Below are 12022 nucleotides of genomic sequence, written 5' to 3'. Positions count from 1 at the left end.
GACTGGCATTATTTCGGCCAGGCGCAGTGGCTAACGCCTGTAATCCCAGCACTTTGGGAGGGTGAGGCGGACGGATCATGAGGTCAGGAGATCGAGGCTATCCTGGCTAACACAGTGAAACCCCGTCTCTACTAAAAGTACAAAAAATTAGCCGGGCTTGGTGGTGGGCGCCTGTAGTCCCAGCTACTCGGGAGGCTGAGGCAGGAGAATGGCGTGAACCCAGGAGGCAGAGCTTGCAGCGAGCGGAGATAGTGCCACTGCACTCCAGCCTGGGAAACAGGGCAAGACTCCATCTCACACACACACACAAAAAAAGATTGGCATTATTTCTTAAATGTTTGCTAGAATTCACAAGTGAAGACATCTGGGCCTAGAATATATAAAAGACTATTCGGATTTTTATATTTTTTTCTGTGAGTTTTGCTAAGTTGTGATGAAATATGTTCACTTCATCTAGGTTGCTGAATTTGTTGACATAAAGTTTGATCATAACATTCCTTAACTATCCTTTTACTATATGTAGGAACTGTAAGATATCTCCTTTCATTCCCAATATTGGCAATTTATGTCTGTCTTCCTCACTTTTATTTAACTTTCTTGATTAGTTTAGGTAGGATTTACTGACTTTATTAATCTTTTCAAAGAACCAACTTTTGATGTCATTAATTTTTCTCCATTGTTTGTTCATTTTCTGTAAATTTCTGCTTCTTTTTATTTCCCTCATTCTGCTTGAGTTTAATTTGCTCTTCTTTTTTTATCTTCTTAAGGCAGAAGCTTAAGTAGTTTATTTTAAATCTTCTTCTTGTTTAGCATAAATATCTAGAACCTTAAATTTCCTTTTAAGCCCTGCTTTTGTCATATCCTACCGACCATGGATCCTTTTTTTTTTTCTTTCCTGAGGGGAAAAAAAGCAATCCTCCCGTCTTGGCCTCCCAAAGTGTTGGGATAACAGGTGTGTGCTACCACGCTCAGCCCCGATTATGATGTATTGTATTTTAATTATCATTCAGATCAAAATATTTTCTAATTTTTCTTTTAATTTCTTCTTTCATCATACATTATTTAGAAGTGTGCTATTCAGTTTCAAAACATATGGGGATTCCCCAGATCTTTGTTACTATTTCTAATTTAATTTTATGAATAGGCTTACAGCATTATTCAAATCTTCTTTATCCTTATTGAATTTTTGTCCTCTTGTGTTATTCCTCAGAGAAAAGTGTTGAAATTTCTAGCTATAATTCTGATAATTTTTGCTTCATGTATTTGAGGTTCCTTATGAGGTACCATATATTTAGGATTTTTATGTCTTCTTGAACTGAACTCTTTTATCTGTATAAAACATCTCTTTATCTCTGGTAATATTACTCCTTGTTCTGAAGACTACTTTGTCTAATAATAGTAAAGCCACTTCAGCCTTATTATAATTAGCATACCTAGAAGTTTTTATGCACATAAAGAAGAGGGTAGTTAAATCTCATTAACAAAACATAAATGGTGATTAAAATCCATTGCTCATTAACTTATGTGAAATAGTCTCTGATTAAGAATATATGTGTATGTAATGATTATTTCATGCACTGACCTCATCAATAAAAGGGATTAACACCACAGCTTCCCATTCCTGTTGTTTCCCATTTAGGTCAGTTTTAAAATCAGGTGGGTAATATTCTATAATTGGTGAGTCTTCACTGGTCATCAAATGCTGTGAAAATATAAATTAGCATAATAGAAATATAAGAACCAACATCAATATAGCTTTTTGTTAATGTATTTATAGTATTTCCTCATGTTAGTTTAAAATTTATAAGCAAACTAAATTTTTGTATCTTAGATATGTCACGATATACTTGCTATATTTTGATTTTCAACTATAAGAATTCTGATTTCACTGCTACTCCTCATTTACATATTTTACTAACCTAGTTATGTAGCAAAGTCATCCTTACTCTCAACATTCATTTTAAATTAGTTTTTCTTGTTTTTTTCACTCTACAAGACACACAGCTAAATTGTTTTTCTATTCAGACTTCATTCAGTTCACCTAAAAGGCATCTAGTAGTCCTCTATTTTTACCCTCAAATTGACAATTCACTTTCATATCATGAAGAACTGATTCTATTAAGTAATGTAACATCCAAGATAGTTTACAAGAAAAATATCCTAAAATCCAAGAACCACTGCACCACTAATATCAAAGAGAAATAGTTCAATAACACATTTCTATGACTTTATAATGGAGGTAGACAAAGAAAGCATAAGGAAATAAAGCAGTATACTCTCAGGGTAATACTCAAAATATTTAAAATAACCAGTATGGCATGGGCACTGTACAATAAAACAGACTGTAAAACACTTGCATGGTCATGCTGGTCCAGAGTGGTTGAGTATTAAAGCATATTGTATCCAAAGGCAGGAAAAAAAGAATCAAAGAAACTTATGAAGAAAGGGAAGCCAGGACCAAGAATGGGTTAAGGTTCAGAAAGATGCAGAAGGAGTCTGACACTGCTAAAGAAGTAAAAGGTGTGTGTGTGTCTACTCCAATTCCTGACCAAACCATGGAATTAAAAGAACAGATTGTTACCCTCGAAGAATGATACAAAGTATAACTTCAGAATCACCTTAGTAGGCTTAGCGTAATTTTGGTAACCTTATCACTCCTGAAATATTTTCCTCCTGTTACATGAAATATGTTAACCAAAGAAAGCTTTTTATTTCACAATTTGATAAATAAAATGTTTAAAAACAAACATATACTGAGGTAGTACTGCTGTTGGGATAAACGACTTATTAGAACCATCCCTGTACCAAAAGGTAGAGAATAAAAGGAACAGAAATGAATCTATAAATGTTAGACAAAGTAGATAGCTTCAGATTTTGTCTGTTTTAGTCTACTTTCTTCAGTGTAGAGACAAATTGAAAATCTGTTAAAAGGTGCTGAAAATGAAGCCAGGCTCTGAATGGTTTACAGAGTTTCTTTGCATCTTCAAAACAAAGCTAACTTTAAATCAAGGAATTACTTTTCAAGGGACTTGTTAAACAAATACTATAGTTTAAAAGTGAAAATAACTATTTAGCCACCAAATAAATTTGAGTATTATTGTTTGTCCTAAATATCAAAAAGGACATAAAAACATTTAATTCTAAAGCCCACCTGGTAGCATGTAGGAAGTAAATTTTTGCTGGCTGCTGGAAGTACAGCAAGAAGCTGTTCAAACGGCTTAAAAGGTTTTCCTAGTTCAAAATGGATTCTGAGTGTACTGATGTTGCGTATATCAGATAGGAAAGGTGCATAATGATAAGGATAATACCTATAAAACAAAACTGAGTTTTAAACAACTGGCATCTTTATGAATTAGGTTAATAAGCATATGCTTTTCCCCATATTTTAAACACCATATAAAAATGATTTTGAAAAATTAGTACTGCCCATAATTCTACCATTTGAATAAGAAATTAGCACTGTTGGAAAACTTAGGTCATTTGATGGCAACAATGTTACATTTCCTGATTTTTTTTTTTTTTTGATGGAGTCTCACTCTGTCACCAGGCTTTCAATCACGGATGCTAATCCTACTCACTGCAAGCCCCATCTCCAGGTTCACGCTTATTCTCCTTTGCCTCAGCCTCTCAAGTAGTTTGGACTATAGCCTGCCACCACCCTGCTGTTTTATATTTTTAGTAGAGAGACAGGGTTTCACCTTGTTAGCTGTGTGGATGTATTCTGATCTCCTGACCTCGTGATCTGCCCGCCTCAGCCTCCCAAAGTGCTGGGATTACAGGCGAATTACCGGCCTATTCCCTGAATTTTTAAAGTGTGGTTTCACATTTCTGAAATTGGGATGAATGATGAATCAGATAATTGAAAAACATGTATAATGTAAGGCTTTTTTGCTTTTTTTAATTCTCAAAATGTTGATCGTGAATCTTCCAATCAATAGATTGAACCAGAAATAATGAGGTAGTCAGAAGACTTTCAGTTTGGTCACTTGAGCCTGGATCATTTAAGCAAGAGGCTGGAAACAGTTGAATGTTCTGGTAAAAGCTCACAAGGAGAGGAAGAAAAGTGAGTCTGAGCTTATCTGGCCATTACCAGTCAGATCTAAGAACTTTTATCTTTGAATTAGCATGCTTATTATTGTATTTGTGATAAGGATGAAACCGTGTATCGATCACATACACTAATTGTTTTTATTACCTTCTTATCTTAATTACAGGTATAAATATTTTATAAAGCTTTGAACAAACAATTTTTAAAAATTTCAATATGCTCGTCATGTTTGACTCAGGATACCAAAAAAATTGAAATATTTTTGTATTTCATAATTATGGCATACATTTCAAAAAAATGGGGAAGTTTAGGAGGCCAAATGCCATGTGGAATAGAAAATGGATAGACTTTGGAATCAGACAGGCTTTGACTTGATTCTTGGGTTTATAATCTTTAGGAAGATTACCTAACCTTTCTTAACCTTTCAGAGCCTCAATTTCTTCATCTGTAAAAGGGAGAAAACAATGTTTACTTTAAATAGTTGTGAAGATTATGTGAGAGCATGCTTTTTATGTGTTTGGCCTTAATGTAAGTTACAATAGGAATAACTTACATTCACACTATTTTAAAAATGGCAAATCAAGGATTTTCTTCATGAGATGCTCCTCAGGGAGGCCCTAAGAATCAGGTGATTATAAAACTTTTTTCAAAGGCTTTATTAAGTAAAACCATAATTAATGTCACGTTATTTTGCATTGGTTTGTATTGCTAGATGGCTCTGAAACAAAGCCTAGCACAGGTGCTTTGAACAAAACCAAACCAAATGGAGCTGTGTTATCACCTAAAAGTCTCTAGTATTCACTGTATCATTGTTTGGTTTTTTATTTTTCTACTTTGGTGGATGGTCTGAGAATGCAGATGAGATTTGCTAGAATAGGAAACAGAGAAATAAAACTATTACTATTTCCAGTAAAAGCAAATAATTGGGAGGCTGAGGCACGATAATTGCTTGCACCCGGGAAGGGGAGGTTGCAGCAGTGAGCCAAGACTGAACCCCTGCACCGTAGCCTCGGTGACAGAACAAGAAAGAAAGAAAATAACTCCTTTCTCTTTTCTTCCTCACCTTTCTAGCCTGTCATACAAGTAAGCCCATTCTTCAGTGATTATTCTTTTTTTTTTTTTTTTAAAGAGACAGAGTCTCGTTCTGTTGCCCAGGCTGGAGTGCAGCAGTGAGACCTCAGCTCAGCTCACTGCAGCCTCCACCTCCCAAGTTCAAGCAATTCTCCTGCCTCAGCCTCCCAAGTAGCTGGGACTACAGAGGCACACCACCATGCCCAGCTAATTTTTGTATTTTTAGTAGAGATGGGGTTTCACCATGTTGGCCAGGCTAGTCTCAAACTCTCGAACTCAAGTGATCTGTCCACCTTGGCCTCCCAAAGTGCTGGGATTAGAGGCGTGAGCCACTGCGCCTGAACACTTCAGTAATTATTCTTGATAGAGAATTCTTTAGCAAACACAAAAAATGTAAAGAGAATATAATGAACACCCTCACATAACCATCATTCAAACCCAATAATTATCAAGACTTTGTTAAATTTGACTAACCTTGATAGAGAACATTAAATCTTTACATTAACCAAGACCACTTATTATGAGCCTTCTGCTAGGGCTGGAGAAGACATTACCTATATTTCACTTAAACCTGGTTGTATGGAACTTTTAAAAAATTACCATAAGTAGAGGCCAGGCACAGTAACTCAGGCCTGTAACCCTAGCACTTTGGGAGGCTGAGCTGGGTGGATCACCTGAGGTCAGGAGTTCAAGACTAGCCTGCCCAACAAGGAGAAACACCATCTCTAATAAAAATATAAAAATTAGCCAGTCGTGGTGGCGCATGCCTGTAATCCAAGCTACTCAGGGGGCTGAGGCAGAAGAATCGCTTGAACCCAGGAGGCGGAGACTGCAATGAGCTAAGATCATGCCACTGCACTCCAGCCTGGGCAACAGAGTGAGACTCTGTCTCAAAAAAATAAAAAAAAAATTACCATAAGTAGAAATAAAAGGAAGTGCTCCCTAAATAAGACTCTAGTAGAATGAATCATTATAAAAAGACAAAACTTTATTTTTGTTTTTATTCTCTCACCAGCTCCAGGACTGAACTCCATGATAGTAATAGTGCAAAATCCACTGTATTGCCTGAACATAACATGCAGCTTGATCAGCCAGAAAGTCACTGAAAATAGAATATTTTCATTATAACATATTTTCTGAAGATATGCCAGTGTCTTTAGAGCATGATATCTGCTGATACAACATTTTACCTCAGATGATTTATGTAATCAATGAATTAGCTATTTATAGCTAAAAATTATAATCCTAAAAACTCCAAAATATTTTTTAAAATTCCATCTTGTTACATTATAGTTTTCCTAAACCAACTATCAAAATAGATAAACCTGTTATTCATATTTACTCAGTTAATGTACCACTCCTTTGGTCTGAAGATTTACCCAATGAAGCTTTGAATGTACCACAACTTTGGTTTGAAGATTTACCCAATGAAGCTTTCCATAGTGACACTACCACTCTCTTAAATAGTGGGGGTGAGACGGAAGAAAGGGATGGGAATCTTCTTTATATGGGATGATATCTCAGAGAAGCAAAGGAGCAAATCAGGAAGATCTTAAAATTTGGTTACAGAAGCTAGAACACATTCAGAAGTGCTGTATGTGAACAATATTCCCTCTAATCCTTTCTTTGTCAAAAACCAAATGCCATCTTCTAAGTTTGGGTAAAATAAGTCTTCAAATCATCAAAACAAAACAAAACAGAGCCCTGGGCTAAAGGCAAAAGGATTCACTTAAAAATTCCATAACTACGTATTTCTGGGAGGTATGTTTTTTATCATGAAAAATAATTGCTTTTTTATTATAAAAGAACTATTTCCTCATGAGTGAACATCTGGATAATGAAGAACAGCATTTTTATCATCTTATAACCATCACTTTTACATTTTGTAGTGTTTCGGTCTTTTTTCTGTATCTAGGTTTTTTTAAGTGTTAATGAGAGCATACTGTATGTACGATTTCATGTCTTTCCTTTACAATTTGTACTTAATAATGTACTATAAGCATCCTTCCAAATTGTTATGAACTTTCTGCAAGTACCAGTTTAGCAGTTCTGCAGATTCTGGAGATGGAAGAGGTGACAGAGATGGTGACTGTAATGAAGAAGCAGTGGCCAATTATGATGAACCTTCTTACTGGACATTTAGATTATTTCTAATTTTTTACTATTATAAACAACTTTGTAACAAAAATCCTTATATATAAGGATCATTTTCTCTTCAGCAATTTTTATCACAGTAATATAATACAAGTCAGAATTAATACCATCTTCTTCAAAACCAGATTAGTTGAAACATACACAATAATTAATGAAACCAAAAAATCCTTTTTCTCTCACTACTTTATCAGAATTACGTTGTTTTCTGAATAACTGTAAAATCTGATTTTTTCTATTTTAAAATAAAAGCATTAGCAAAAACGTACTCAGATACTATGTCAACCCCCATCTTCGTCATATAATATGTTCTTTTATATTGTCTAAACTCAGTTTCAAATAGGTCATCATCTTCAGTCTCATCTTCTAAATTATCTGGGAAAAAAGAAAGAAAGTGACTGACAATTATGAATAGCCTGTTTTTCCACCTAATGATTTGATAAATGCATATCCAAGTTGATGCTTATAAGCTATCACAGAAATCTGTTCCACCCAAAATTCGTAATAATAAAGAAAAGGTACAACTATCCTGTCAAAGTAGTAACATATCAAAACACATACTTCGTACTTACCCTTAGAAGTTACCATTTCGCCTTCATTTTTGTCTAAAGCAGCCCAACACAGAGAATTTTCCTGGCCCTATACATTGTAAATCAACATAAAATGAATGGTAAGATACATTTCAAAATAAGATGTTATTTCTCTTCCATGCACCCATTTGCTTTTCTTTAGTTCTTCCATGTTATAACATCCTTCATATCCTGCCCACCTGTTTTTCCTCCCTTGTGATCTCAATCCTTTCTCTCCTCTATTCGCTGATTTCCTATCTACTGCCAATGACTCTCTTTAGTTCTTCCTACTCCCTTATCCCCATTTCCTTTCTTTCATCCAACTTATGGCCTCTACAAACTTCCTGTGTCTGGGCTATTCCTGTACAGTGTCTCTAAAGTTAGCTGCATATGGCTGGAAGACTGGTGAAGTTTAAGGACCAAATTGTGGTGGGGAAACCAGGGATTACTGACAGGTAAGTTTTGTGTGTACAGGTTCCCAAAAAGTTGCAGAACGTGTTTTCTTAGGGGAGAAAGAAAAAAAAAAACAAACACCACACACAAAAACCAGTGGAATGCAGACTGACTGCTGCCAAGTTTCAGTGAGGAGGAGCTAAGTAAGGAGAAGGACTACACTACAGAAAACAAGGTCAGTTGCCCCTCCTGGAGCAAGAGTCATTAGGTTTGAACCTAAATAGAACCAGTACAGCGAGGACAGTAAGAAACTCAACAGAATCGTGGCCGGGCGCGGTGGCTCACACCTGTAATCCCAGCACTTAAGAGAGGCCGAGGTGGGCGGACCACAAGGTCAGGAGTTCGAGACCAGCATTACTAACATAGTGAAAACCCGTCTCTACTAAAAAAATACAAAAATTAGCTGGGTGGTGGTGCACACCTCTAATCCCAACTACTCAGGAGGCAGAGGCAGGAGAATTGCTTGAACCCAGGAGGTGGAGGTTGCAGTGAGCCAAGATTGTGCCATTGCACACCAGCCTGGGTGACAGAGCGACACACTATCTCCAAAAAAAAAAAAAAAAAACAACAACAACAACAGAATCCAATAATTATGGAGAGGCTGAGGAATTTTCACAAGAGGTTTACTTTTCAAGTTAACACAAGACACTCTTTGGAGATTATCAGAGATGTTTTGCAGGGCACTATCATATTCTAATTGATTCTATTATTCATTTATTAAGCACATAACATTTACTAGATATTGTGCTATTAAGTTTGCACAAAAGTAATTGTGGTTTTTGCCATTACTGTTAGACTATTGTATTTTATATGTAAATCATTTCTAGAGAAAAATCACTGATCTAGTTAATATCTCATATCATTAAATGCTATAAATATCCACATTTTAAAAACTAGTCCATTGTTTTAAAATAATTTTTTTTTTAATTAAAAAAAATTGCCAGGGGAAAGCATGAATGCAGTCCTCCACTACAATAAGTCATGCAGTTGAGTTTCCCACATTTGGCGAAATTGCAGGGCATCAGCACATCCAGAGTGCAATGGATAAATCTCGCCCTGGGAAAACCACCCTCATGATCATGGTACCCTTCCTGTCAGGTTTTAAATAATTGTTTTTCTTTTTTTTTGAGACAGAGTCTCACTCTATCAGCCAGGCTGGAGTGCAGTGGCCTGATCTTGGCTCACTGCAACCTCTGTCTCCCAGGTGCAAGCGATTCTTGTGCCTCAGCCTCCCAAGTAGCTGGGACTACAGGTGCCCGCCACCACACCCAGCTAATTTTTGTTTTTTTAGTAGAGATGGGGTTTCGCCATGTTGGTCAGGCTGGTCTCAAACTCCTGACTTCAGGTAATTCACCCACCTTTGCCTCCCGAAGTGCTGGGATTACAGGTGTGAGCCACTGTACCTGGCCTTAAATAACTATTTTTAATAACATGTTTTAAATCATTTTTTTAAAAAGATAAATAATTTTCTGGGCTTTCATGTTTAGAAATGTTTTCCACATTTATTAACATAAAACACAATGTACCTCTTCAACAGTAAAAATAAGAAACTGATTATTGAAGACCTGGTTAAGTGATAGAAGCTAATAGAAAAAAAGAAACCAATTTCCGAAATGCCTATAGAGAGGAAGAAACAGAAATAAAACGAGGCAATCCCAAATCATAAGAAGAAAAATGAGAAACAAAGAATATAATTTTTGCCGTTACAGTTAAAATAATGAAAGGACACCTAAAAAAATAGACACCTTTAATTTTTTCTTTTCCTTGTAGTTCCTGGCTTCTTCTGCTGCTACACCTGCTGCTTCATTGAGGTACTTGTTACCAACTTTGCTTTCAAACCATTTTAGGTCCACAAAAACTTCACTGAAGTGCTCCCGATCAAACTGTACAAAAATATTTAAATTTATTTTAAAATAATTTAAGTATATCTAGAAAAATACAAATCAAACTTATAACAGTGACTACTACTGGGGTATAGGAAATTGGAGAATGTTACTCTTTTGTAAATATGGGAAACCTCATGTGTGACTCTAAAAATACAAATAGAAAGCAAATAAAAATAAAATTAATTTAGGTAAAAGTGTCTACACTGAATGAGCAACTGGAATAGAATTATAAAACCCCTTTCTTATGGTATTACATAATTGGTGACTGACCACTGATAGCTACTCTGCGAAAGGAAAACAAAAATTTCTAGTTACTTACATCTGATAGTTTCACAAGGTATTTCTCAAATCGAGGTAAGTTGAGATGCCCACTTTCATTTATATAACCTAAAAGAAACAAAAATTTAAATCTGTACTAAAAGTTGACATTTTTTCTAAACTATTCCACAAAATTCTTTCTACAAAATGTTGAATGTTCACGTTCTACAGTACTAATCAAGAAAAAACAGTGTTGGACTATATACAAACTGGCCCTAGTTTCTATGAATTTTATGCTACTATAATATGCAACATGTAAGTATTGAAGCCAAATATAAGAAATTCCAGGTTCCACAGAATAATCATCCAACATTTGGTAACAATTAATTAAATATGTTCTATAATATATCTAGATCATTCAATTTGATATGTTAACTTAAGGACTGATGTCCTGCTACCCTGTGGTCTGTTTTATTCAGTATCACTATGCTTGTCAATTTTCTGTTTTCACTGAAAAATCACTGCTTCATATTAAACACTCAGATGCGTATCTATTCAAAAAAATTGAATTTCTATGCTTAAATATGAAAAAGGTAAAACCAATAAATTACGCTGGCTTTCTTAAGAAATTAAAGGCAAAGACTAGGCCGGGTGTGGTGGCTCATGCCTGTAATCCCAGCACTTCGGGAAGCCAAGGCAGGTGATCACTTGAGGCCAGAAGTTTGAGATCAGCCTGGTCAATATGGTAAAACCCCATCTCCACTAAAAATACAGAACTTAGCCGGGCATGGTGACACACGCCTGTAATCCCAGCTACTCAGGAGACTGAGGCACAGGCATAGCTTGAACCCACAAGGCAGAGACTGCACTCCAGCCTGGGCAATAGAGCAAGACCCCGTCCCAAAAATAAATAAATAATAAAAAATAAAGACAAAGATCAGTTAGCTATCAATAAGTGAGGTTCATTAACTCTGTTCACTTTCTTTCCCCGTGAATCACTGAAAATGACAACCTCAGAGGTTAGCACCTTAGACCAAAATAATTTCTCAATGTTTTTCTATTTTAGCTGTGCATGCAATAATCTACTAAACTAAGTCACATTTTTAGGGTGAGATGGTACTAAATTAAAGTATCCTCGAGAGATCATTAAATTCTTCTTACCCCCAAGTTCTGGCAGGATGGTAATATACGTTCCATAAAGAAGAGGCAGTGCATCATGATTAATATGTAAATGAGGTAGATGAGGGATAAAATCATTACCAACAAGAAACCCCATCAAAATCCAATCATCTATTATCCTTTCAATATCATATTTAAATGTGATCTTTTCCTACAGTAAAATGGAGAACAAAGTCAAATGCAATGAAAATTGCTGCAACGGAAATCCTTGGTCCATGGCTTTATTAATACTTACTTTTAATACTGAAAACTCATAATCAATATACTCTCTCATTAAAGACAAGTGTAGAAGGTGAAATGTAGTTTCTTCTGGAGCACATACCCTGGAATTAGTCAGATGATCAAGATATAGTGAATTGTATTTTTAAGGTGCCAGCTTAAAAACGTAACAAAGCTTAAATCAAAAT

The 12022-nt window shown here is 35.6% G+C and overlaps 1 protein-coding gene and 1 non-coding gene across 9 annotated transcripts in view; both read right to left on the bottom strand.

The window, feature by feature from the left end:
- XRN1 (5'-3' exoribonuclease 1) overlaps positions 1–12022 on the bottom strand; it is a 136670-nt gene that overhangs the window by 107325 nt on the left and 17323 nt on the right. For all 8 annotated transcript variants that reach the window (XR_002520524.2, XM_009201582.3, XM_009201581.3 and 5 more), the window contains 9 exons: positions 11851–11938; positions 11598–11766; positions 10498–10565; positions 10038–10175; positions 7843–7909; positions 7540–7645; positions 6132–6221; positions 3152–3308; positions 1583–1702 (listed from right to left, as the gene is read on the bottom strand). Coding sequence is in view for 7 of the 8 variants with exons in the window: in XM_009201582.3 (XP_009199846.1) it covers positions 1583–1702; positions 3152–3308; positions 6132–6221; positions 7540–7645; positions 7843–7909; positions 10038–10175; positions 10498–10565; positions 11598–11766; positions 11851–11938 (1003 nt within the window). In the remaining variant the exon portion in view is untranslated. The remainder of the gene's footprint in view (positions 1–1582; positions 1703–3151; positions 3309–6131; positions 6222–7539; positions 7646–7842; positions 7910–10037; positions 10176–10497; positions 10566–11597; positions 11767–11850; positions 11939–12022) is intronic.
- LOC116274068 lies at positions 9234–9401 on the bottom strand. Its single transcript, XR_004182544.1, has one exon. It is a non-coding gene; the product is annotated as a U1 spliceosomal RNA (small nuclear RNA).

Source organism: Papio anubis, chromosome 2, assembly GCF_008728515.1.
Source record: "Papio anubis isolate 15944 chromosome 2, Panubis1.0, whole genome shotgun sequence".
Taxonomy (NCBI): domain Eukaryota; kingdom Metazoa; phylum Chordata; class Mammalia; order Primates; family Cercopithecidae; genus Papio; species Papio anubis.
Note: the sequence above shows the minus strand (reverse complement) of the source record. Positions and strands in the feature narration are given on the sequence as shown.